The 26,588-nt window shown below is 45.9% G+C and overlaps 2 protein-coding genes across 4 annotated transcripts; both read right to left on the bottom strand.

Annotated features, from left to right (window-relative positions):
• Positions 1-1,390: 1,390 nt before the first annotated feature.
• Positions 1,391-12,217, bottom strand: HAUS4 (HAUS augmin like complex subunit 4). 2 transcript variants are annotated; one of them, XM_033170387.1, is made up of 10 exons: positions 11,999-12,217; positions 10,165-10,237; positions 9,799-9,941; positions 8,019-8,135; positions 7,067-7,207; positions 5,611-5,707; positions 4,848-4,993; positions 3,889-4,019; positions 2,744-2,812; positions 1,391-1,655 (listed from the first exon to the last, which is right to left on the bottom strand). In XM_033170387.1, the coding sequence occupies exons 1-10, from the start codon at positions 12,200-12,202 to the stop codon at positions 1,478-1,480; spliced, it is 1,299 nt and encodes a 432-aa protein (XP_033026278.1). In that variant the 5' UTR covers positions 12,203-12,217; the 3' UTR covers positions 1,391-1,477. The 2 variants fall into 2 exon arrangements, with proteins under 2 accessions (XP_033026278.1, XP_033026279.1); XM_033170388.1 differs by lacking the exon at positions 11,999-12,217 and adding an exon at positions 11,840-11,938.
• Positions 12,218-15,213: 2,996 nt separating this feature from the next.
• Positions 15,214-25,661, bottom strand: C14H14orf93 (chromosome 14 C14orf93 homolog). Of its 2 annotated transcripts, XM_033169535.1 has the most exons (7): positions 25,564-25,661; positions 21,338-21,992; positions 20,394-20,639; positions 20,141-20,202; positions 19,477-19,580; positions 18,852-18,964; positions 15,214-16,562 (listed from the first exon to the last, which is right to left on the bottom strand). In XM_033169535.1, the coding sequence occupies exons 2-7, from the start codon at positions 21,857-21,859 to the stop codon at positions 16,161-16,163; spliced, it is 1,449 nt and encodes a 482-aa protein (XP_033025426.1). In that variant the 5' UTR covers positions 21,860-21,992; positions 25,564-25,661; the 3' UTR covers positions 15,214-16,160. The 2 variants fall into 2 exon arrangements, with proteins under 2 accessions (XP_033025426.1, XP_033025425.1); XM_033169534.1 differs by lacking the exon at positions 25,564-25,661 and having other exon boundaries at positions 21,338-22,110.
• Positions 25,662-26,588: the final 927 nt, after the last annotated feature.

Below are 26,588 nucleotides of genomic sequence, written 5' to 3'. Positions count from 1 at the left end.
TCCTCCACCCCTACACCAGTTTAGAATTAAAATATTATTGCCATTTAGGCATTAGCGTTATTTTACATCTTGTCTCCGCCTCATACTGCAGGGTTAATCCGCATAAAAATAAGCCTGCCCAAACGTGGCAGAAAGCTTTGCACACAAATTATAAATATTTTCATATGAACCCTTTAGATTTGAGCAATATTTAAATACAGCAGAAAAAGTCCTAATTTTTCATATTGGCCTTAAACAATTGAATATTTCCTTCCAACATCATATTTGCATTTTAAATTCCCAAGCAAGGAATATTTGCTTGCAAACCTAATAAACCCTTTAGCTACTACTGGGACCAAGATAGAAGGCTGGTTTTCTTTTATGCAGTTAAATATGGGCTGCTGGCAGAACGCCCTTATTTGTTTTTCCTAAATAATGCAGTAGCTGAGCACATCATTGTTGAAAAGGCATCCCTTCTCGCCTTCAAGGGGTGTTTTTTAATGCATCAAAGTTAGCCTCTTCAATAAGCAATAACGCTTTTAAAAATAATCAAAAACACCAAGCAACAAATAGCAACCATTACAAAGTTAATTAATTGAAGTTGTCTATGATATACTGAAAAATACTGCAGGTGTCTTATTTTTAAATCCCTTTTTACCAACAGCAGTCTATTTTTATTTTCTGCTTGCTAAAAATTTTACAAAAGGCTGTTTAGTAACATAAAATATAGCAGGAAAACTGACTATCCACAGGTCTGGTGGAAGCATATAGATAAATAGATATTCATTTATTGTATTCATAATTCAGTTGAATATTATATTTATATGTGCCTTTGAAGCCAACTGGCTCCCAAAACAGCTGAAAATTACAGTCCAAACAACAGCAGATCAATTTATTTTGGGTACAGTATCTGGAGATGTTTAAGGCTCTCTTTCGGTCTCTGGCAACTAATATCATGTTCCAGGTTCTTTCCCCAGCAGAAGGCGCTGCAAACAGAACTTGGGAGCTGGCTGCTGGTCAAGATGCCAACCCACAAAAGCCATCCTTCCACTTATCTGCACATTTCACCAAGTAAGAAAGCACGGGGACAAACGATTGCAGGGTTTATTTTTTGCTTTTGGATAAAGAGAGCAAGCCAGAAAAAGCCACAGGGGCAACCACAACAACCGCCGGTGCGAACCATTCGCTCTGATTAACAAAAGGTTTGCCGACTTCAACAACACGATACGCAAATCTGGTCCTGGAGGATGTAAGTGTAAGTTTTTCTTCTGGGAAATGCTAATGTTTTAGTGAACTGGAAATGGATACTGTGAGAAATCCAACAGTCTGTTCACAGGGCAGGGGAGAAAAACAGGACTCAGGTGTCTATCCATTAGAGGGAAAGCAACAGAGACATGTGGAGCCAGCCAGCCAGCATTTCCTCCGTAATTTATTGTACAAAACAGTCGTTACACACTAAACGGATCAATATTCAACCAGTCCGTGCCCAAACAGGGCCTCAGTCTTTGCTGAATTCTCTCAGGGCCCAGCGCCTGTTCTCAATGATGGCTTGCAGCCGGGCATATTCCTTCACCAGTTCTTCGAACTCTGGGCCCAGTGTCTCATAGTTGGAGACGATTTTGCGAGAAGTAGCCAGGTCTTGCTCCTCTTGGCTTAGTGCTGTCTGCAGTTTGTCCCTAGGGAAAAAAAACGAGGCATGGAAGACTGGCATGCTGGACAAGCTTCTGCAAAAGCTATGCAGAGACACACTTTTCCAGCCTCGTAGCAGATACCCAAAAACCCAGCTTCTTTCCACAATCCGTTCCTGTCCATCCGGAAAAAAAGTCTGACTAGAGTCGTGTTACTGAGAAGGTACTTCCTTGCCTTTGGCCTATCTCCATAGGTAGCTGAAAGGTGCCTCTTCAGAGTTATCTCCTTGTGACTTCCAAGCCTCAAGAACAAAGATCGTTCCTTATAATTCTGGTATGGCATATTTGTTAGAGCAGGGGTTGCCAACCCAGCGCCCATAGGCACCAGGGTACCCGCAAAGACTACCTTCTCAGCCTAGCCTGCCTCACAGGGTTGCTGTGATGATAAAATGGGGAGGTACACCATCTTAAACTCCTTGGAGGAAAGGAGTGATAGAAACATTATGGTACTCAGGCTGTGAGTAACAATGCTTTTGGCAAAGCCAAAAATGGCACCACACACACACACACACACACAGAGAGAGAGAGAGAGAGAGAAATGGGACATATTGGCAGGCCTGGGGAACCCCAAGGGTATGGAGGAAGAAAGAGAATGAACAGAAAGCTAGCCAGGAGGAAGAATGGAACGGATCAGATGGAAACCTGAACAGCAGCATTTTTGTCACTGGTTCCAGTTCTCCAATTCTCTATGTAAGGCTGGACAGAGACCACAAACAAGCAACTTTCCTGCACTGCCGGGGGTTGGACTAGATGACCCTTGAGGTCCCTTCCGACTCTACAATTCTATGATTCAATAAGGTCTTGGCATTACCCTCTAGTGCAGATGCAAAGTCAGCAAAAGCTCTGCAGCACAACTCGTTGTGACTTAGGGTACCTCAGAGATTTTTTTTTTAAAAAAATAAATAAATAAAAGGGAGCTGCCTGCCAACAAAACACCATTTGCTGGTAATCACCTTCCAGCTGCTATCTGTATTCACACCTGCCACAGCAGTGGGACCCACGGGAGTCTCCGTGTTTAGCTTTACGGCCATAAATAAAGACTGGCCGCTCCAACACACACACACACACACACTTACCTCATCATCCGATGCACATCCACTTTCTCAGGCGTGTAGGTTTCCAAAAGGATGCTCAGCTCCTCGAGCCTGTGGCAGAAAGAATTATTTGGAGGAGCAGGATTGACAGACACTAGAGTCCTCTTCCTGTAACACCTCCCATGTATGGCTTCTACTCTGCCCCTTACTCACAGATAACTGCAACAACTCCTAACCGCTGAGCTGGACCCAACTTCCTACTCGGAAAAGGCCTACTCAAATTAACAAATCTGAGTTAGTCACGTCCCTTTGTTTCAAAGGGTCTGCTGCGAGTACGACCAACGTTATGCGCAAACCAAATTTTCAAAGCATCTCCTGGATTCTAATTCTCTCTTGGAAACTACAGAAAACCTCCCTTTAGACATAATGACTTGCTACCCTATGACAGACACCCCAGGTTGGATACATGGTGGATCACTAAACCATATTCATGAGACAGATCTGATCTGGGTGAGCATAGGAAGTTGCCTTACACCGAGTCGGACCATCGGTCAATCAGGCACTATTGTCTGCACTGACCGGCAGTGGCTTCCCAGGATTTTCAGGCAGGGTTCTCACCCTACCCGGAGATGCCACCAGGGGTTGAAGTCAGCATAGCTCACTTTACCATTTAAAGAGTCTTTAATGATCACAGCAAAAGAACAAAGCCATTCTCGGAATGAAGGTGCTCCCAATTAAGGTTTCCACCCACTTCCCGTCTAGTCACTTCCGTGCCTTGCAACCTGATCTCGCAACTACTGTGTTTTTTGTGTAGCCACCTTAACTGCTCTACGTGACCTTGGACTAATAGGCTGGACACTTTCCAGCGAGAGAGTCTGTTAGCTCAGACCCTCTCTTCCAGTTCTTCTTCACTTTGCTGTTCACCCCCCAGTTTGTCCCAACTTTTGTCTTCAGAACTATGCCCGTCGGAAAACCACTGTTCCAAATCTATACTGCTCCTGGGAAGCTTCAGGATCCAGGTCAGGAGCAGGGGGAGGGGGAGGCTCGCACCATTCTTCATCAGAGCAGTACTCCTCAGCCTGGTCTCTGACACGGGGTGAGGTCTAAGGCTAAGCCATCTTTCGTTTCATCTCCAGCCTTGCAAACAATCTCTGACATGACACGAACAGACACAGGTAAGGCCTCACCGTATCTTGAAGAACATGGCATTGCATTTGGTCTCTAGGTACTGGGTGCTGAAATAGTCGAGTTCAGACTGAGCATTAAGGCGGAACTCGCGTGCCAAGCGTTTCAGTATGGCCAAGCAGCGTAACAAGACCTGTGGAGAGTGAAATTAGTGATTAATCGATTAATCAGTTGCTTGCTACGTTACGACTTTCTCAGTGACTTACAAAGCTTTAAAAACATAGGGCTGTGTTGGACTAAACCCTGATCAGAGCATTGAAATTAATGGACCTAACTTAAGTCATGACGTATACAGGCAGAAGCAAGGTCGGAATGAAAATGTCCAGCTTGTTTTCATCAGACAAAAATGAAGTGCCTCTGTTTGATAGACAGGGTGTAAATATGCCTATTTAGGAAACGATAAAGCACAATTGTGATCTGGCAGAGGCATTGATTCATTTTAAAGATTTGCTGTAGGGCTAGCAACACATTTATTTCCAGGTTATTTAATATTTACCTAGTTACTATTTATGCAAGAGAAACAGGGTATTTTGCACTTAAAAATAATAAATCAAAGCAGTCGGTTGTCTCCAACATTTTTGGAATACTCAGAAAAAATATTGGACTCGTTGAAACATTCTGATTTTTTTTTAACAAGGTGCTCCACTTACACAACAAGACTTTCCTTTCCTCTCCTCTCCCCATGTCCCCCAAAATCTGCCCCAGGGTGTCCCCTGCCCTTCAGGGGCAAATTTTGAGAGAGGGTGAGCACAAGGGAGAGGTAGGAAAACACTGCTTTTAACAATGTTATCAATTTAATTCTCCTCGTTACAAACAAACAAAATGTGTTTTAAACTGTGCAAGCTGAATGATTTCCCCCCCCCCCCTTAATTGCACAATTTTCTTGGCAAAGTGTGCACGGAGACTTCTGGCATGCCCACAGCCCACACTGGCAGACTTCCCTCCCTCCTCCAGCTGTTACCTGGGGATAGGCGGCTTTCTGCTGCTCCAGCAACCCCACCAGTTCCTGGTGCCGAGCCTGGCTTTCTCGCAGACGCTGCTTCTCTGCAGCCAAGCACTCTGCCAAGGTCCCCAGCATTGCTGCCCGTGCAACTTCTCCAGCGCCATCTGAGAAGAAGAGAGGTCAGGTCAACAGGCAGCCCCGACCCACATGGCACCCTTAAATCCCCCAGAATTGTTATGGGCTTCCCCCCACCTGCAGGGGGCTCCCCCCCTACAGTCATACCTCATGTTGCGTTCGCTGCAGGTTGCGAATGGCGCGGGTTACGAATGCGGCAACCCCGGAAGTGTTTACTTCCGTGTTTCACCGCACGTGCAGAAGCGCCATATCGCTGCTCAGGATGTGGATTTTCAGGGTGCAAACAGCACCCCGGAATGGATCATGTCTGCAACCTGAGTTACCACTGTATTTGCATTTCAAGTATTTGCACCCCGCTCTTCAGCCAAAAAGGCTCCCGGAGCAGTTTGCACACAACCCATTAAAACTAAACGGTCCCTGCTGCCCACAGGCCTACAAACTAGAAAACACGACACACTAGGTAGAGGGGACAGGGAGGGAAGAGGGGGAAAGCGAACTCAGGCAATGCTTCTTCCGATAATGACCAGCTGGCGCAGAAACAGCTCAAGGGCAGAAGGCGGCCGCTGGAGCCGGTGTCTCGGCAAAGCTGATGGAACGAGAGACCCTCTCCAGCTGAGGCAGCCTGGGGGGAAGAATGGCATCTCACCACTCTCAGGGAGGTAGTAACCGAGCACGGCAAGGCATTTGGACTTAAGGCGTTTCTCCAATTCCGCGGGGAGGTGTTTTTGCATTTGCTCCAGCTCCTGTGGCAAAGTGCAGAAAAGAGAGGCCGCATCAGTACTATGAATGTGAACAAGCTTAACTGTCGCCGGGGATTTTTTCAGAGTGCTTATCGCGTAGCGTTGGGCACACTGGATCTGTACATCAAACACTCGCAAGCCACGTCGACTGAAGTAACGGGGAGAGAGGAGATAAAAGCCCCTAAAGGAACATCCCCTCCTGCAGTGACCATACTACTACTAATAGTAATAATTTTTTATTTATACCCTGCCTATCTGGCTGGGTTTCCCCAGCCACTCTGGGTGGCTCCCAATAGAATATTAAAAAAGCGACAAAACACCAAACATTATAAACTTCCCTAAACAGGGCTGCCTTCAGATGTCTTCTAAAGGTCAGGTAGTTGTTTATTTCCTTGACATCTGATGAGAGGGCGTTCCACAGGGCAGGCGCCACCACCGAGAAGGCCCTCTGCCTGGTTCCCTGTAACTTCACTTCTTGCAGTGAGGGAACCGCCAGAAGGCCCTTGGAGCTGGACCTCAGTGTCCAGGCTGAACAATGGGGGTGGAGACGCTCCTTCAGGTATACTGGGCCGAGGCCATTTAGAGCTTTAAAGGTCAGCACCAGCACTTTGAATTGTGCTCGGAAACATACTGGGAGTCAATGTAGGTCTTTCATAGTCCCGGCGGCCACTCCCAGTCACCAGTCTAGATGCCGCATTCTGGATTAATTGTAGTTTCCGGGTCACCTTCAAAGGCAGCCCCACGTAGAGCGCATTGCAGTAGTCAGAGTGGGAGATAACTAGAGCATGCTACACTCCAGACTAGTAGGCCTTTCTTTCTTGAAATATAGCTTCGCTCACACCTAGTTTGGTGATAAAAACACAGATTGTGGAGGTGGGAGGGAATACCACTAGGAAGCATTTTTAATTTCACAAAGGCACTAAGGACTCCCTTAGAGAGCTAAGATTCCCAGGGTTCACTGAGAGGACACACCTTTGGGGGGGTTTCACGTTGGCCCTGCCTGTGTCCTGGGGCAGGATCTCTCATATATTAGCCCCTGCCCTACAGATGAATCTTCACCAGGCACCCCCAAACTCGGCCCTCCAGATGTTTTGGGACTACAATTCCCATCATCCTTGAACACTGGTCCTGTTAGCTAGGGATGATGGGAGTCCCAAAACTTCTGGGAGTGCCTGATCTTCACCATGCTCATTAAGCCTATCCTGAACAGGAGGAAAAGGCCAGTTGGGGAATAACGCGCCCTCTTCTTGCAGTAAATTATAAGTTTCGTAACGCGGTCTAAAAAGGAAGGATTGGGCCTCTACGCTTGGGCCTCTCAACAGCTCTGCTTGTGGGGAATTCTTCTACTTATGTCCATCTTACTTGGTTAGGGGGAAGAAGCTCCTGTAGATCAGAGGCCTCCAAACCCAAAAGAGACGGTTGTGTGTCTTGCAGAGAAGGGCCGAGATCAAGCATCCGTTTCAGTTCAGCTACCAAAAGCTGCTGCTCCAGGACCTCAAGGAACTGAGGGACAGGAATGAAAGAGGTTGGAGGGGGGGGGAAGCAAATCTCTCCCACACAAAGCCTCTCATCAGCCTCGCCAGACCTTCCACACACACAAGGCTTTTCTCTGAAACTTGCATAAAACCATCACATTTCACTGTTTCAAGGCTTGATTTTCCCGTTTATCACCCCATGTTTCTTTCCCCGACAAGAAGCAGCCAGGAGTTGACCTGCTCCTCTAAACGGCCAGAATCTACACATTCATCACTTCATTATAAGAAGTGTAGGTTTAAGAATGTGGGCTTGTGCTTGCTAATAAATAATAATAATAAATTTTATTCATTCATTCATTCATTCATTCCCCGCCCATCTGGCTGGGTTTCCCCAGCCACTCTGGGCGGCTTCCAACAGAATATTAAAATACAATAGTCTATTAAACCGTCTTCCCTAAACAGCTTCTCCTTTCCTCTCTCTTCCATCCCATTTTCCTCATGTGTCATGGGTTTCTTAGATAGTAGACAGGCAAGATCATCTTAGTACTCATTTCTGTAAGCTACCAGAGTCTTTCTGGCTAAAGGGCACATTGTAAATGCCTTCAACAAACAAACCGAGATCTCGCTGTCTGTTTCTGAGCCTTGTTAGAGCGCTCCACGAGCCCACTTCAAAAGCCGACTATAAGCACAACACCATTTTTCTTCAGTAATGCTTATTGCCAAATGCTTTAGCCAGCCTCTCTCAAAGCTCTGCCTACTTCCAGATTCCTACCGACAGCCCTCGCTCATCCTCCAATTTCTCCCCCCCCCCCCCGCCACTGTTTCCCTTCAAGCATTACTTTTTGGTCCCGTGGAGACAGGCCAGTTCCCAGTTCCCTTAGCGCCTCCTGCAGAAGCCGATGGACCACTTCCCATTTCAACCAGTTTCCTCGGCACCGCTGCAATTCCTTTCTTGCCTACGAAAGAGGAAATGTGTGGCCATTTGGGGGCGGGGGGGGGGGGGGAGAGAGACAGCAGTGAGGGTACCTCCTTAATAAAAAAATAAACACACTCTTAGAGTCATCCACTGCTGTACAAATCCTGCATTAGGCAACGGCGGAGGGATTGAGGACCAATGCAGCTCAGAGGAAAGCCAAATCACGCAACCTGAATTCTATATAGGGCTGGGCAAACTGGTCATAGAATCCTAGAGTTGGAAGAGACCACAAGGGCCATCCAGTCCAACCCCCTGCCAACCAGGAAACACCATCAAAGCATTCCTGACAGATGGCTGTCAAGCCTCCGCTTAAAGACCTCCAAAGAAGGAGACTCCACCACACTCCTTGGTAGCAAATTCCACTGCTGAACAGCTCTCACTGTCAGGAAGTTCTTCCTAATGTTTAGGTGGAATCTTCTTTCTTGTAGTTTGAATCCATTGCCCCGTGTCCGCTTCTCTGGAGCAGCAGAAAACAACCTTTCTCCCTCCTCTATATGGCATCCTTTTATATATTTGAACATGGCTATCATATCACCCCTTAACCTTCTCTTCTCCAGGCTAAACATACCCAGCTCCCTAAGCCGTTCCTCATAAGGCATCGTTTCCAGGCCTTTGACCATTTCGGTTGCCCTCCTCTGGACACGTTCCAGCTTGTCAGTATCCTTCTTGAACTGTGGTGCCCAGAACTGCACACAGTATTCCAGGTGAGGTCTGACCAGAGCAGAATATAGTGGTACTATTATTTCCCTTGATCTAGACGCTATACTCCTATTGATGCAGCCCAGAATTGCATTGGCTTTTTTAGCTGCTGCATCACACTGTTGACTCATGTCAAGTGTGTGGTCTACCAAGACTCCTAGATCCTTTTCACGTGTACTGCTCTCAAGCCAGGTGTCACCCATCCTGTATTTGTGCCTTTCATATTTTTTTTGCCCAAGTGTAGTACTTTACATTTCTCCTTGTTAAAATTCATCTTGTTTGCTTTGGCCCAGTTGTCTAATCTGTTAAGGTCATTTTGAAGTGTGATCCTGTCCTCTGGGGTATTAGCCACCCCTTCCAATTTGGTGTCATCTGCAAACTTGATCAGGATGCCCTCAAGCCCATCATCCAAGTCATTGATGAAGATGTTGAATAAGACTGGGCCCAAGACAGAACCCTGTGGCCACATGGGGATGGGCCACTGAGCCTTGCCATAATGGCTAGTAACCATCAGTAGCTGTTTCTTCCCTGAATTTGCCTAAACCTTTTTCATAGCCCTCCAAGTTGATAGCCATCATTGCCTCTCCGCAAGAGCGAGTTCCATAGTTTTAACTATTCACTGCATGAAGAAATATTTCTTTATTTATCTGCCCTGAGGCGACCCAAACTGTGCACAGTATTCCAAATGCAGCTGCGCCATAGATTTGTACGAGGGCATTCTTTGCGTAACAGCACAGCTGAGAGTCGGCATGTCAACACCCTGCCACTTTCAGGACTCACGTCTGTCGCCATCAACCCTAGAATCTTACCACGGCAGAGCCAGAAGGGACTCCCTTCCTCCTAAAAATGAGAGGTCGGATTTGCAGTCTGACGGCTTTTATTGTCCAACACCGCAGCGTGGTCATGAAGCACAGACTAGCCTGGATGAGACAACCTGCTCTTACCTCCTCCATTTGTTGTGCCAAGTGTACACTGAGCCCACTGGAGTCCATATGGCTGGTCAGGCCCAAAAGGAGATTAGCCAAGCCAGGGTAGGAAGCCAGATCCTCATCGGTGAGCGAGCAAGGGGGCAGGCAGCTCCCACAACCTGTGGGGAAAGGAAATGTCAAAAGAGAGTAAAGCTCTGTGCCAGGAGCAGATAACTTTTGTCCCTCCAGATGTTGCTGAACTACAACTCCCATCAGTTCCAGCAAGCATAGCCAATGGCCAGGGACAGTAGGTGTTGTAGTTCAGTAGCACCTGGAGGGTCAAAGGTTCCCCACATTTGCTTTATGCCTCACTCTCCCCTCAAATAACCCCAATGAAGTTACCTGGCTGCCGCAGCAACTGAACACCGACGGTCCCTAAGGCAGATGCCATTGGCCTTTTACCAGGGAAAATCAGCTAGAAAAGAAAAAGGTGAGATGAGAGCTGTTAGCAGGCAGAAAGACAGACAGGTCCCTCGGGGAAAATATATACTTGCTGCCATACAGAAACATCCCCTACTGTCTTGTGCAGCAACAAGCAAACCTGGAAGCACAGCTGGTCTCTGGCATATCAGTGCTGGCTGAAGAAGGAATCTATATACCACTGCCAGCCAGATAAGCATATGTAAAAGGTGTCAGCGGAAGGGAAGTTATGAGTTTGTCTCAGGCGAACTTTAGGAGATGCCTGTTGGAAGTGTGCCCCAACATATGTATAGGCACTGCTATGGAGGCATCTACTCAAAGCTTCCCGCACAGGAATACATAAACTCCTCCCCTCCATCACCCCCAATTTCAGGGAAGTCATTCTAATCCCTAAAGGAGATGCACACATATGCCACACTCCAACCTGACACTCTGAGCTAAACTGAGGAATACCTTTTTTGTTCTCTCCTTACGGAATTGGATAATTGTCGAGTTAGATGGGACCTCAAGGCTCATCTAGTCCAACCCCTGCTTAAAAACCTGCAAGGAAGGGGAGTCCATAACCTCCTGAGGGAGACAGTGTCAATGTCAAAACAGCTCTTACTATCAGAAAGTTCTTCCTGATGTCGAGTTGGAATCTTCTTTTTTGTAACTTGAACCAAGTTGGTTTGGGTCCTACCCTCCAGAGCAAGAGAAAACAAGCTCGCTCCAGCCTCCAGGTGTCCCCCATCTTATATTTGTGCAGCTGGTTCTTCCTGCCTAAGTGCAGAACCCGTCATTTGTCCCTACTGAAATTCATTTTATGAGTTTGGGCCCGGCTCTCCAATTTGTTAGGGTCACCTTGAATCCCAATTCTCTCTTCAGCGGCATTGGCTACCCCTCCCAGTTTGGTGTCATCTGAAAATGAGCATACTAGGTCATGCTAACCTATAAGAAGCATCCTTGAATGTCCTCATCACAGAGATTGTGCGATCCTGAGGTAGATCTACTTTAAGGCACTCCGGTTCATTGGTCCTCCTCCTGCCAATCCCACGGTAAGCATGAGGAGGGTGTCCTTTCCATTTGCTCTCCCTCAAGGGGTAGGGCAAGTTGAAGGAGACATCACTATATGCTGCTGCAGCCAATCACACTGACCCAAAACCAGACTCCTCATCCCATTGCCCCAGAATGCAATGGGGCACACCCCAAGCTAAACATCCCATCCTTTGCACAGATCCACCACCGCCATCATATGACACTCCCAGCCCTGTGCTTGAGGCAACTGGTCTTCAACTGGCAGGCCAAGGAGGCCACAACAGCAGCACTGCCACCATACAAAGATATAGCAGAAGAAAGAAATGGGTCCTCCCAATGCGTATAAATAAGTTTTTAGGCGTTTCTTCCCAGGAGGGTCATTGCTTTCTCTGGGAAAAGCTCCACGGCCTTACAAATCTGCAAGGCAGGCAGAAATTCAATTGGTGCAGTTTCCCTTTTAAACGAAGAGGGGAGGCTTTACCGGTTGAATGTCTGCCTGCCTGGTGTAAAACAGTCAAAAAACATGTGCACCTTTCCATATATTTTGTTAGCCTTAATACCAACAAACACCCCGCCTACTCACCCCAAAAGCCCATTTTCTTTGCAAAAAGTAAAAATTAGCATGAGTTAAACATCGAGGCACACCAAGATGCCCCACCCCCAATTCCGCGCGCGTTTCTTTTTTAGGAAAAAAGTGGGGGTTCTGCCAGTGACGTCACGAGAAGCTTTCACCTTTCCCCACCTTTTCTTTCTGACCCGAGGGCTCGATTTGCACGAGGCCAAAATACGGCTTCCAACCGTCTCCCCCGCGCGCCCGGCAAAGCCAAAGTTCCGAGAGGAGGCGGAGCCACCTACTTGGGGCGCGCCTTAGAAACCGGAAGCCAATGAGGAGCGGCGAGAAGAAAAGGAAGGCGGGAGGTTGGTGACAGAAAGGGCGGGACCTCATCCGCTTATTTACATCCCGATTGGTCTGTGTCTGCAAACCGCTTTCGTTGGGCGCTTTTAATATTCATTCAGAATGTTAAGGAGGCCTTCGCCCGCTAGGGCCGATGGGAGTTGTAGTCGTAAACATCTGGAGGGGCTCAGGCTGGCCGTGAGTTTTGTTTTAATCTATTCTGTTGTGGTTTTAACATTCTGTAGATTATGGTTGTAGATTTTTTACTTATAATTTTATCGTTTCATCTTTTTTGTAAACCGCTTTGAGTTCTTTTCTACAATCTAGCAGTGTATAAATTTTATGAAATAAAAAAAAATTCCCAACCGATGCTTTTGTGTTTTGAACAACTCCCAATGTTCTTTCTCTGCGTCCCAAGCATCACAGATGCACCTCAGGACTTATTGGGGAGTGACACACCGACAACAGAAAACAAAGGGCTCCCTCTTTAATAGTTTACTTGCAAGGGGGAATTTTGTCAGGGCATCTGGTCATGTCACAGCACTGCAGAAGTGAAGAAAGCTACACTCAAAAGATTTCTCTCTCCTAGTATTATCATTATTATAAATTTTATTAGTCGTTTTTTAGGTCACACCAACTCAAAGGCACTTACAATATTTTAAGCAAAAACCAAATACCAACCTTTTCTAAATAAATAAACAATATTAAAACATCTGGAGGAGCAGCTGGAGGAGACTCTTGAGAGTCCCATGGACTGCAAGAAGATCAAACCTATCCATTCTCAAGGAAATCGGCCCTGAGTGCTCACTGGAAGGACAGATCCTGAAGTTGAGGCTCCAGTACTTTGGCCACCTCATGAGAAGAGAAGACTCCCTGGAAAAGACCCCGACGTTGGGAAAGATGGAGGGCACAAGGAGAAGGGGACAACAGAGGATGAGGTGGTTGGACAGTGTTCTCGAAGCTACTAACATGAGTTTGGCCAAACTGCGGGAGGCAGTGCCTGGATAGGCGTGCCTGGTGTGCTCTGGTCCATGGCGTCACGAAGAGTCAGACATGACTGAACGACTGAACAACAAATTAAAACATCCCCACTCATGCAAAAAGGCCAGAAAGTTAAAAGTCAAAGGCCTGATTAAAAAGGAATGCTTTTTGCCTAAAGATATGCAACAATGGCACCAGGCCATTGGGGAGAGCATTCCTACAACTATTAAAGGTACAGGAGTCCCATCTGCTCTTTTTGTACCCAGCCATCATGGCAGGATATAGTGTTAGCCTTGAGACCAGATGGCTTAGTTCTTCCTCTGGCACAGACCGATTACCCAGGAGACTTTAGGAGAATCACTAGCTCAGCCTCAGTTTACCCTGTTTGTAAAATAGGTGTATTCTATTAATGTATCACCCAAAAGATTTATAGCAAGCTTTTGTTTATTTTTTCATGGTGGGGGGGTGTCTTATGGGCTCATGTGAACCACTATGAGATTCAGCTTGGTAAGGAATTGGTTGCAAAACTGTACAGCAATGTGTACACTAGAAACTGCTTTTTAAAAGTGTGTATACATGTAGTAGCAGGTAGTGGGAGGAGTCCACTTTCCCCATTACCTTAAATTTGCCTTGTGAAACCAGCCTAAAACTCAGTTGTTCCAGTACAGAATTGTTGCCACCCATACGACTGGTGATGGCCATGCCTAGCACCTGCTATTTGAACTGTCTCTGTGCATGGTAGCTTCTTTTGATTGATAGGTTTTGCAAGACCTCTCTCTATAGATTTCAGTTTGTATTTATCTGTGGAGCCGAGATTCTATCTGTACCATGAAAACATAGCCAGGGGACAGTCGTTAGCCCAGATGAATTAATGAGGAGATTTACAAGTGTGTTAGGTGCCTTATGCATACCTAAGATTTTGAACATAAGAAGTAGCCTATTGGTCCACCTACCCCTTTGCTCTAGGTGGCAGCGTATCTCCATCCCAATGTTCCTGGCAGTGTTATTTCCCATCACTGGAACCTGATCTTTACCAGTGACCTATTGTCCCATTCTTTCAATGCATTCTCTTATGGTCAGAATGGAGTTTCTGATTTTGCTCGTGACTGTAAATAGAGACAGATGGATTGTCATAGAAACCAAGATACAGGGTCATGGGAGCAGAGTGAGCATCGAGGAAAGGAATAGAGGGCTGCAGCAAGAATAATAACACTGACCACTCTTACACTTTGCTTTTTTCTAGATCAAACAAAGACTGATAACAGGTGTCTGCCCAGCCAGAGAGGAAAAGGACCACCCATCCTTTTGTACTATCTAAAAAAGCCACTAGAGGACAGTGATGGCTCAATAAATATCCAGTTTATGCTTTTGATATACTGTAGTAGTAGGCATAAGGATGGTACTGTGTCCCTCTTTTGGGGGGCTGTTCTGTACTCCCAATGTCTCCACGCCTGACTAAGCACCCTCTAAGATATGTTTCTCATAAGTCCATCCATGTACATAAGAACATGAGAAGAGCCTGCTGGATCAGGCCAATGGGCCATTTAGTCCAGCATCCTGTTCTCACAGCAGCTAGCCAGGTGCCCATGAGAAATCCACAAACAGGATCCAAGCAGAAGAGCACTCCTCAGAAGCATTACTGACTCTAGCTGTGGAGGCAGAGCATAGCCATCATGGCTAGTAGAGCCAACAACAGACTCCTCCATGAATTTGTCCAATCCTCTTTATAGCCAATATTAGTTGGTGGCCATCACTGCCTCCAGTGAGAGCGAGTTCCATAGTTTAATGACAGGTCAGTGGTAAGACTGACACATAGGTAATTTGAAACAAATTCTTTTAAAAACTTGAGCCAGGCAAGTCAACACATATTTTTACTTAGTAAGAACGATTAAGAGTCTCATGGCACCTTAACACACTTACGGCAGCATAAACTTTTGTGAACTAGAGTCCACTTTATCAGATGCATGAAGTGTTAATGACTCTTTGCTGTTTTGGCTGCAACATTCTAGCACAGCTAATCCTCTGGAAATTAATTACTGTATATTTATGTGAATTAACGTATGCAAATGTTTTTTTAAAAAAACAAAAAGCCTGGTGTTTTACCGCTGGTAAAAGCCAGAGATATTTTTTCTCTCTCCTGTTGTAGGGGACTTGGAGTTTGACAATAGAGAGCCATTCCTGAAACCTAGCAAAGGGTAAGTTATCACAACAATGAAATAATAAAAACCAGGAGTGTTGTTTCTTAGCTCTTCTTCACGTTCTTACACAAGATTTTTACTCTTCCTGCAAATAAGAGGGAGGAATAGGAACTCTGCAAGGAGGAGGGCGGTTTATGAAGGAATAAAATACACACCTGCCTAATGTTTACACAGATACAGGTGAGAACAGTCAACTTGGTATCACTAAATGTTTCTGATTTAAAAGCAATGCTATCAATGAAAAGTCAACCAAGAGGCACTCTTAAGTGTTCTCTTAACTCTTGTGGTCCCAAAAGCATTTCACTAAGCAATGAGCAATCCCCATAATTTCAGAAAATGTCTCAGACATATATATTTTTTGTGCCACTATTAGTATAACTGAGAGTAGTTTTGCACTGTGAAAGGTTCTCCAAAGTTTCTGATCCACCCAGTCCACAATGTAGTCAGTTTTTACGGAAATTCCTACTTTTGTTTCAAGGTTGCCTTTATTGAAGGCTCAGAAAAGACTTAATTCCCTTTGCAACATTGTACTCTCTTCATGTTCACACCATCAACCTGTTGGGTATAGACCAAACAGCCACATCTTTGTGAAGGGCTCCTTTTCCCAGTGGTGTCCCTCTCTATCCTCCATTTCTTCTCCATCATGACCTAGAAGTAATGGCTCCTTATGGAGCGAAGATGCGTCTCAGCCCACAAACGCAACCTGGCGCATGGCAGACAATTTGCTTCCCTCCTCTTCGGGAAGATACTGAGTTCAGCTGGTGGTGATCCTGTATTCTCTCCTTGTCTTCCTTTTGGCTGCCATATTAAACACGATCAGCATTCTCAGGTCACTCATCCTTTTCCACTTTGATCTCAACGAATGAGCTGAGGTCAGGACAAAAGCCTTTGTGGCTGGGTGGCCTAGGCGGTGTGCCCGCCCTGGCTCCTTCCTCTTGAAAATGGGGGTTGAAGAGGTGCAAGGGCAAAAGCTGAGCTTCAGCGGAGGGCAGGCGGTCAGAGGGCGACCCATAAACCCGGTTAGCTTTGGTGCCATGCTTTGAGTTGGCATCAAGTCGGTAGCAAAGCTGAGTGAGAGGGGTAGCGCGGAATCGTGGGGGGCGTGCCACCCACACACCTGGCTCACTTAGGCTGTCTTCCTCGTCTGACATGAGCTCCTCTGTCACACCTTGCCACAAACGCTGCTCTTCAGGGCCCAGCAGACGCGCCACCCCTGAACGATTTGCAAAAAGCTAATGGTAAGACAAAATGAAGCCTAATTAGTCATTCTAAGAATATCATCTTTGCCTACACCCCTGCAATTACTCACCCCATCTGTCCTCACTGGTCTGTCTTTCCCAAATGTCTCTCCCTGCCCCCAAACTCCTCTATCATACCTTCCCCCCATTTTGTCCCCCCCTAGTGTTGGAGGACTCCAAAACTCGGCTCTACCCGGGCTTGCCATATTGCAGGCCCCCACCACCTTAAGAATTTGCTTGCTTGCTGCCCAGTGTCTTTTTAAAAGTGGAACCCACTCTGTGGCATGTGTCTGAAAATCACAGCTTTCTGCTGCCCAGCATTTGACAAGCTAGCTTGGGAATTGTCTCTGCAGCAGAAATAGAACACATGCTCCAAGGCCTGCAGTTTATAATGCAAACACCTCTTGGCAGCTGTGGGTTGATGGGCTCATTTGCCCCACCACCCGAGTGTCTGCTCCCCTGGGTGAAGGAAAGTCTCTTCTGCTACAGGGAGGTCTCAGAGGAGAGTGAAGCTTTACTCTGAGGCAGGCTTCATTTTTCTTTCATTTTAAAGGAAGACTAGCACTGCTTTGATAAATGAGATTGGAAAACAAGTGGGATGCAGACATAATGATCCAGTTCCCTGGTTTTGTCTTCTTCTTTTTTCTTCTTTTTTGCCTTTTCTGTTTTAGGCTGCTGTTTTAGAAGCACACACTTGCAAATAAGCCATATTGAACTCAATGGGCCTTATGTCTGAGTAAATATGCTTAGGAACGAACTGCTAGGTAGGAAGCTAATTAGAATGAATAGTAGTTTGTTTAACAACTTTGATCAAGTAATTTATTTTTGACTGAGGGAATCCTCTCGCCCCACTAACAGACCAATCCTGTGCGTATTTATTCAGACGTCACACTTTTTTCAATGGGATTACCTTATGTATGTTCATGAGACTGCAGCCTTTAAAAAATGATATTTCAGTTGCAATCCTAACCTATCCAGGATTATGCCCTATTGGAGTCAATAGGACTTCTAAGCACTCCTCATTAAGGATTTTACCAGTTAAATTACTTCCTAGAACTTCCATAACATTTTGTAAACCATCTTGTTACCTTTGGCAACTTTCCATAAAGCATAGGCATACTTAACTCAAATGTAATTCTCACTGCAGTTCATAGGGCTTATTCTCAAGAAGTGTACATAAGATGACAGCCTTAAGGAGTAAGCTCCACTGAACACAGTGCCATTTACTTCTTAGTTAGGATCAGGATCAGGTTATAAAAAGGGGAATGAAATGGTGTTGTCTGAGGAAATGTCGTTATGGCTGGAATCCAAGAACAGTCAGAACTCAAATGTTATGAAAGTCACAGCTGAGGAGTAAACATGCTCTTATTAATTAGGAAATCTGAGTTATTTAACACCCAAACTGTTTGATGAAACTGATGGAATATCTTTGCAGTAGTTTGAACATATATTTACTTCAGGTACTGTAATTTCAACATCACGTAGTTCACTGAAGATATATAGCAGTTCCCACTACATGTAGCCTGTTCTAAGATGCCTTATATAATCAGGGTTAGAAAGGACCCCAAAAATCTATGTAGGGAACCTTTGGCCCTCCAGAGGTTGTTAAACTACAACTTCCACCATCCATGGCCACAGGCCATGCTTGTTGGGGCTGATGGGAAGTTGTTGTTCAACAACATCTGGAGAACAAAGTCGAATCCCCCTGCCAATGCAGTAAATTCTCTGCTATAACATCCCTGATAGCCATCTGCCTTCAGCATAAAAAACAAAGAGTCCAACTTCTGAGGCAGGTCTGTTCCACTGTTAAGCAACCCATCCCATTCAACAACTGGAGTGTGCTGAGCAGAGATGAAATGGGCCAAGAGACCAGCAATGTAATGAAAATTTGGAAGGAGTTGTGGTATGTTTAGCCTGGAGCATAAGAAGGCATCTTTAAATATTTGAAGGTCTGTCACATAGATGACAGAGCAAAATTCCAGGGAATAGGACATGAACCTACAGTTCAAATTACAAGGAAGAGAATTCCAGCTAAACGTTAAGAACTTTCTTAGTGCACCAAACCTATTCCTTCACCTGTCATATACAGTGTTGCTTCTTTATGTTTCGAACCAGAATATAAATGCCATTTCCTACACCACTTCAGTGTGATTTCTGGAATTGATGGAGGAATGCATTTGGGCTTAAATAAAAAGAGGGGCAAAAAACTATTTTTGGTAGATAATGTAGCGTTGAGATAATACGGGAGAAATACTTCCTCGGAATAATGGATTGGTCCCTTACCCGGTAGCGTCTACTTCGTAGTTTCTTCTCCTCCTTCTCCTTGAGTCCTTTGAAGGGATTGAGAGAGTTGCGATACTCACGTCGTTTGGTTAGAAAGTAGGCCACACAAGCACCTAACAGAACAAAAAGTGGGCAGAGCAATTGCAGGCATGAAAAGCAGGAACCGGGGCACACTTGAGTGACCAGAGGATATTTATGTCTGCATGTCTGTGAGTATGAACAGCCAGCATTTCAATGTCACCAGAAGGTAAAGACTTTTCTCTTTACCTGGGATTTTTGGCTCCTAATTTGAAGGGTGGCACTGTGGCCTCTTATAGTGGGGTAGAATTTGCAAATCCTGCCTTTTTTGTGCATAGCTGTGCTTTTACATTGTCAATAGATATTCTGAACTGGTTCCAACACAAGTCACTTTAGTCACTGTCTGAGAAAAGTGACTGACAAATATAACAACAGCAGCAGTAAGTTCCAGAGTGAACACCAAGAGAGATATTTATTTTCAGACCTGGAGTAAAATTTACCAGCAAAGTGTACTGTATAAGGATTACTCAATGGGTAAAAATGTTCTAGGTATGTTCTAACAATAAAATCCAGACAAGTGAAGTGTTTTTATTCACCCTCATCTTACCTTTTAGTTCTTTGTCAGTATAATTGTGGTGATTTGATACCAATTCATGCTTGAGTTTCTCCAGCAAGAATTTCACTACAGAGATATTCCATGAAGATTTAATGCTGGGGTGGGGGGAGAGAGAGAAAGAGAATGGAGAAAACGTAAAGACTAGAACAAATCCATCTTCAGAAACCATATTTTTAGCAATTCCTTCAGCACAACCTCCAAGTCCTCATACCATAATCTAACTAACCCTAAGCACATTTCTCCCATCTTTACCATGACTCTCTCCTTCTTCTCCTTCCTGTTGTCTCCCATGTGTTGCATTCTATATTACAAGCCCTTAAGGCAGAGACCTCTCCTCTTGTAGTTTATAAAGCACGTTGCAAACAGATGGCCCTATTTAAGCATTAATAACCTGAACGTTATTAAGGTGCCTTAATAAGGGATAATAATAATGAAGGCTGACTATTCAGGATGTCGAGATTAATTTCAGTAGGAACATGGGTTGATCAATAAAGGTGTTCTGTGCTTCTATTAGCTATGCAGAAAAGACAAGCTTGATCCATGCAACTTCCTTCTCCCACCACAACGCAGTGAGAAGAGAAGCCACACTTGTTGGTTATCTTTCCTTTGCAGTTACTCTTCCTTATCTTATTTGACAATCCCACCCAGAGCTCACCTCTCAGAGCCATCAAACCTCTTGTCATTGGTGATGTGGTTGTGGACATTATGGACCAGTTTCTGGGAGAGTAAACAGAAAGAGATAAGTGCCCCTCCACAGTAACTCTGCAAACCCCAAGCTATTAAAACAGAGCAGCATGCCCCAGAAAGTTAATTAAAATAAGCTTTGCAGTGTCTAAGCTACTGGGCCCATGCCAAGTTCCTTGTAAGACACAAGCTTCACTATGTGGAAGCTATCTAAGGCAACTAACCGAGAGCACCAAGTCCCTCTTGCGCCTTGCATTCTTCTGTCCCATGCTTCGGTTTCTACAAGGAAGACTTGCAAAGCCCAAAGAGAAACGTGGCTCCCCGCGCATGTTGTCCTCCAAGGTGATGCTGTTGGGGGATACCTCTGGGCAGGAGAGAGAAGGATCATCCAGAGGCTGAGAGGAGGGGGAAGGTGGTGTGGCATAGACCCTTTGAATGGAGACATCTACTGCGGGTGATTCTTCTGCGCCCTGAGAACAAGAAAAAGACTTGTACAACTTAATATGATCTCCTTCATTCCAAACAGCAGCTACCCTTCCTAGCGCAGCTGCTATTCCAATTCTACAGCTCTGGCTCAAATTGTGGGCCTTTAATTTATCTCTGCTCTACTATCCTTTAAAGTTCCTCCAAACCTTCTTTTGTGTGTTTTCACACATGCACACAAAACGCATTGGCCTGCAAACACAAGTGTGTAATGGCCAAAACACATAGCTGAATTTTAAAGCCTCTTTTTATCTTTCACTGACAAAAGTTCACAGTTGGCTCAAGTGGTACGGAAGGCTCAAAGGCACTTCTCATAGCGCCATATATATGAAAACATTCTAACACTAACCCACTAGAACGTCCGCCAATCACAATGTTGCCAATGCCCCTTAATCATCGCAAACAGCTCCAGCCTGACTCCCGTACCAGCTTTGGTATCACATATACAAATACACATACACTTTTAGCTCTTGCCAGTGCCCCCCAACCCCAGGCCACAACAGCAGAGCAGAGCTTGGCATGGCTCCCAGAATGCATCTCTCCTGAGCAGGTCATTGGCAGAGGAGGCGAGAGATGCCATCAAATATTCATGAGCCCATCTGTGTCTGACCGGAGGGACATGGGGACTGTGTGTATTTTGTGGGGTGGGAGGGACAAAGAAGCTCTTAATCTTCAGCCTACATACCCCGCCAAGCCCCCCAGGCCCCAGATGCACAGGCGAGAAACCCAAGTGTCCAGGTGGCCCTGCCGCTGCTCCCAGCTGCCGCAGTTCTTCAATGACCACCTGGACGCCACTTCTGAAGCCTTCAGCCTCTTGTTCCTCCTCATTCTGCTCTTCATTGTCCTCTTGCCGCTCCTCAGGACCACTCAAGGGGCTGGCTTTGAGGACGGGGGCCGTCCTTCGGCGCAGTGTCCCCATTTCCTCCTCCAGCCGCCTCAGGGCTTCATTATTGGCCTTGGCCAGGCTCAGCGCCACCTCAGCAAGGCCCACTGCCTTCTCTACACGTTGATAGATGACATGGAGCAGTTGCTCTGAAGACTGTACTGCTAGCCCAGTGCCTGTAACCGTGATCGGGGTGCTTGATGAAGATGGTGGCGGTGGCGGCGTAGTCGTCTGAGCCCCCGGCTCCTGCTTGCAGGTGCAGCAGCAGCATTTTGCTTCTTTGGTGTTGGGAGGGGAGAACAAAATTGTGGCACTGAATGACATGACGATGCAGGTTTATGAGGGATTCCTGGTGTTCCCCAGCTAGTTCTCTTGGAGGAGGCAAGGCGAGCTTCTGATCTGGCCTTGAATGCTCTGCAGTGGAGGCATGCCCATGGCACTGCTCAGAAGGCTGGGTCTCAGCAAACAAGAGGAAAGATATTAAAGAAATATTTCTAAGAATATGACTGGAGAGAAGACAGCCATGTTGTAGTACATCTGAACCTACCTGATTCTGATAATCTAAATTGCTTAAATTTAGGCTCTAACCTCTGTACACACATCTGCTGTAGCCAAACCCAACAGGGCAGGCCATTTCATATTTGCATTCAATCTGATACTGTATGTCTAAATCTGTGGTTCGGAAACTCCTCCTTCCCTAACCCCTTGATGCAGTTGTAATGCCCTTTGCTAGATGCTGTATTTTTAACTGTATTTTCCTTTGTTCTTTTATTTCTTATATTGTATCAAGCTGAATTACAATTTGGATTCCATAGAATTCAAATTATAATTCAATAAATATGAGAAATAAAAGAAGCAATTAAAATACAATAAAAAAATCATCATATTTAGGCAGACATGCCACAGACCACCTGAATAAACTCAACAGACTATGAATCAGTTTGTGAACCCCAATCTAGATTTATGCTCAGTGTAATTAACATTAGGAGGGATTCAGCACTATCTTCCAGCCACCGAGCTTGTCCATTTGGATCTATATTAACCTACAGCTGACCTCTTGTAAATCTTATTGCTTTTACAGTCTATATCTATTGATTATTTTGGCAGTCAAAGTCCTGCAATGAACTCAAGAGCTGAACTAGCAGTTCAGGTTTTGTCTACCTCTTTTCAATTTCTTTGTAGAAGCACTGAGACCCTGCCAAAAAAAGGGGGAAAGGGGGGGGGACCTCTGCTTTGTTTCAGTAGTTCACACTGTGCAACCTTTGTTTTTCCTCCGCAACAGTACAGTTTGCTTTTAACCACAGCCCTTGAAGAACCAATGTTTTTGAATCTCCGTAACTGGGCTGGGGACGGAGGAGGGGGCCGAGTCTGAGGTGATAATGGAAAGTAAAGCGGAGAGGAGAAACTACCTATCCCCATCCCTAGGAAGCTGTTCCCCTTTTCCAATTTGAAATGCTCAAAAGTGGTTTTTAAAGTTCATGCAAGGCATCTCTTTGCATATTTAAAATTCGCAACCCCCAAGGCGGGAAACATGTCCGGGGCTTCTCCTTGGCAGCCCAACGGTTTAGAATCCTACGCTCCTCAGCATTCCATCCCGCGTGTGCAGCGCCCCCGGGGGGGAGTGGGCAGCAGGAGAAGCAAGAGCGCCGCAGTCGTGTACGAACGGCACAGCCCTCCGTCCGCCCCGCCGCTCTCCGATTGGCTATTGCCGAAGAGCAGGAGGGAGCCGATTGGTTGCAGACGGTGGCGCCTAGGCCCGGGGATAGGAGCGAGGGGCGGGGGAAAGGAACATGGAAAGGGGGGAGAAGGGGGCTCTCTGAGGAGGTCCGCGAGGCTGGGCCCTTTTCAAGGCCGCCTTCCCCACACTGGGCGGCCGAGGGCTTTCCTTTCCGTGGCCCCGCGAAAGGCGGCGGTCGTCGTCTACGGTTTAAAATCCAATATAAGGACATGTCAAATACCCAGTAATTACACACCAACGACAACAGCGTATAAAATAAATGATTTCCAAAAAAAGTTGCCTTGACTGGAGTATCTTCCAAAATGGCTGACCAAGTCCAAGGTCATGTCAAGACTCTCAACACGTCCAGTTGGCACACAGGGGCACCGACCGTGGCCTTGAATCAGAAACCCTCCACATTTAAATCCTCATTTTCTAATAATAATGTTTCTCCCTGCTTTTATTGCTGGGTTATGTTGCCCCCCTGCCCACCCAGTTACTGGGTATCTGATAAATATTTTTTCCATAAGTCCTCCTCCCTCAGCTGGTATCCTTGACTAGCAAAGCTGTCTGTCCCCAATGGGTTTGTGCGTCACTCACAATTTTAAAAATTACGTGGCCAGTCTTTCCCTTCTTAATTTACCCTTGCTTTCAAAGTGAAGGTTAATTTATTACTCGGGGGGGGGGGGGGAGAGAATATCGACAGGTCTCACAGCGCCTGCTTCCCAAGCACCTGACACAACCCTTCCACACAAAATAGTATACAGATCCTCGCAATTTATTAGCTGCCATGTTCCTACTGCTATGTCAGGGCTAGCACACCCCCAGGGTCATAAACACTTAGAATACTCTTTTATTCCAGGGAAGACAGGAGAACTAATGCCAGTGTACTGGAAGAAGCAAAGATCAATAGTGTCAAAGCAATGATTCTTCAACATCAACTTCGTTAGACTGGTCTTGATGTTCAGGTGCCTGATTATCGTCTTCCAAAGCAACTACTCTATTCCGAACTTAAAAATGGAAAGCGTAATGGTGGCAGTCAACAAGAGAGGTTTAAAGACTCTTGAGGCAAATCTTTAAAAATGTAGTATAGACACCGACAATTGGGAAACACTGGCCTGCAAGCGCTCCAATTGCAGAACAGCCTTTACCAAAGGTGTCATGGGCTCTGAAGACACTCGAACTCAGGACAAAAGGGAGAAACGTGCTAAGAGGAAGGCACGTTTGGCAAACCCTCACCGTGATCTACTCCCACCCAGAAACAAACCTATGTCCCCATTGTGGAAGGATGTGTGGACCCAGAATTTGCCTCCACAGTGTTCATGGAAGGCAATCTTAGTTACGAGTGATCGCCAAAGAAGAAGTATAAGAAGACCCTTTTATTCCAGGGTAATTTAAGTCCAAAATGATTCCGCAGCCAGTCACTAATGAAAAATTGGGCCAAAGGAAATTCACCGTTTCACTGCTTTACAGCAATCCTGACAGGGTGAACAAAAGAATTAATAATGCATGTTAGCATATTTGTCACCCCAAATGATATTGAATAAGCCCCCTGTGCCTTTTCTAATCACCCTCTTGTAGAAACAAAAGCACGATTAGATTGAGACGAGAGAAGGTATATTTGATTAAAAAATCCAACGCAGATGCATGCATTATTCCTCAGCAAGCCTGATCATGTAGACACACATCCTGTGTGCCTAATTAGTATACTCACAGCCTCACCTCTCCACTTATTTTCCTATCCACTCTTCTTGAAACACCATTTACCTCTACAGCATCACAGCCAAATCACATTACTTTACATAGCGTTAAATAATCCAGACTAACTGCCTTGTTATTAATGACCACTACTAATTCCCATTAAAATTCTCACATCATCCACAATAAAATGAAGAAAGGTATTCCCCCCCACCCCCATTCTTTAAAGCCCCATAGCAGTTAAAGGGCTTGGAGGGGTAAACTAATTTATGATCTATGATATCTGAGTGTTACACATTTTCCTGTACACTTATCCATTCCTCAGCATTATATAGACCTCTTTCTTCCTCTCTTTGCTATATTCATGTACAAAAACCCACAAAGCTACTCTGTTCCTGCATGTACATATATTTTCTGCCAAGCATATCCCTGCTCTCCTGCTTTCCCCCCTCCCACATTCTGCCACATACAAGCCTCTCTCTCCCTTGGCGTATATTTTCCCTGGCAAGGCCAAACAAGGGATTGGGGTGCCTCCCTTTTCAATCCCTCCCCAGTTCCTTTCCCCCCGCCCCACCCCCCAATTCCATCCCACACGTCCCTGGGAAAAGGATACTGGAAGGTCGTGCAGCTCTTTGTATTCGTGTGTGTGCAAAAGGGGAGGATGTGCACCCTGCTGCCAGCCGCCACACCCCCATGCTCCCCCCTTCTGCCCTGATTGGCCAATCTCCTGTACGCACACAAACACACACCAAAGCTGCACACGCATTCCTGAGCAGGGCCCCAGCAGGGGACACCTAGACTGGCTAGGCACTGCCAATTTCCCCCTCTCCTGGACATGTACAATCAGGCTATTTTTTTATTGCTCCTCCTGCAGCTCCAATTTACACTTCCCTTTGATCCTTGCCACCTTTTACTTCTGCATGCTATTTTGTTTCTCAAAGCCTTCTCATGCTCCTGCTAGTCCCTCATGTTACTCTGTACAGTATTTCACTGTGTTATTGCTCTCCCCTTGGCTCCTGTGTACACACGGCTTTCACTGCATTGCCTTCCTCCTTCTGTTCATCTTTCTTGCCAGCTCTTCCTTCCTCAACCTTTGCAGCTGTACCCCCCCCCTCAATCCAGGAAACCCCTTGGCCCACGCCTCACTCATTTTGTTGTGTACTGTAACCCTTATTTTCTTCCTCTCCACCCACTAAACAAGCATGAGGGTCAGATTTGGAAAAGGAAAGGCCGTTTACCCAGGAAGGTTTCTTTTTTTTTGTTTTCGACTCCCTACAAAACTACGCCTCCATCTTGGCTGCTTTGTTCATTCTATTCCTGCTGCCCTGCAGCTGGCAATAACCTTTTCTGTTCACATTAGGTTCTACGCACTGCACACACATCGCTCGCGTCAATTGGGTGGGAACCAGAGAATGCAACAGTGCATAAAAGTATTTGGGATGGCTATGCTTGGCGAGGGGGCCAGCATGGGTTAATATTGGCATGCACTTCTTAATCTACGACTGTCAACATTCAACAAGCATAGATTTGGGGTGGGTGAGGGGGTGGGATCCCTACGAAAGGCAAGGAACTGGTTTGATCAAACGTGTGTGAAGATGCAAGTGAAGTAACACGGGCTATCATGGGGGAAAGGAGCAA

This window comes from Lacerta agilis, chromosome 14, assembly GCF_009819535.1.
Source record: "Lacerta agilis isolate rLacAgi1 chromosome 14, rLacAgi1.pri, whole genome shotgun sequence".
Taxonomy (NCBI): domain Eukaryota; kingdom Metazoa; phylum Chordata; class Lepidosauria; order Squamata; family Lacertidae; genus Lacerta; species Lacerta agilis.
The sequence above is the reverse complement of the archived record's forward strand: the minus strand, read 5'-3'. Positions and strand labels throughout refer to the sequence as shown.

Coding starts and splice junctions, on each gene's coding strand:
- HAUS4 (XM_033170387.1), bottom strand. CDS start 12,202: ATGAGGTCCCGCCCTTTCTGTCACCAACCTCCCGCCTTCCTTTTCTTC. Junction 8,136..9,798: donor TGGCACAACAAATGGAGGAG/GTAAGAGCAGGT, acceptor CCTCTTTCGTAG/GCAAGAAAGGAATTGCAGCG. Junction 4,994..5,610: donor TTACTACCTCCCTGAGAGTG/GTGAGATGCCAT, acceptor TCTTCTTCTCAG/ATGGCGCTGGAGAAGTTGCA.
- C14H14orf93 (XM_033169535.1), bottom strand. CDS start 21,859: ATGTCATTCAGTGCCACAATTTTGTTCTCCCCTCCCAACACCAAAGAA. Junction 20,640..21,337: donor GGCCTGGGGGGCTTGGCGGG/GTATGTAGGCTG, acceptor TCTTGTTCTCAG/GGCGCAGAAGAATCACCCGC. Junction 16,563..18,851: donor TACGAAGTAGACGCTACCGG/GTAAGGGACCAA, acceptor TCTTACCATTAG/CTTTTTGCAAATCGTTCAGG.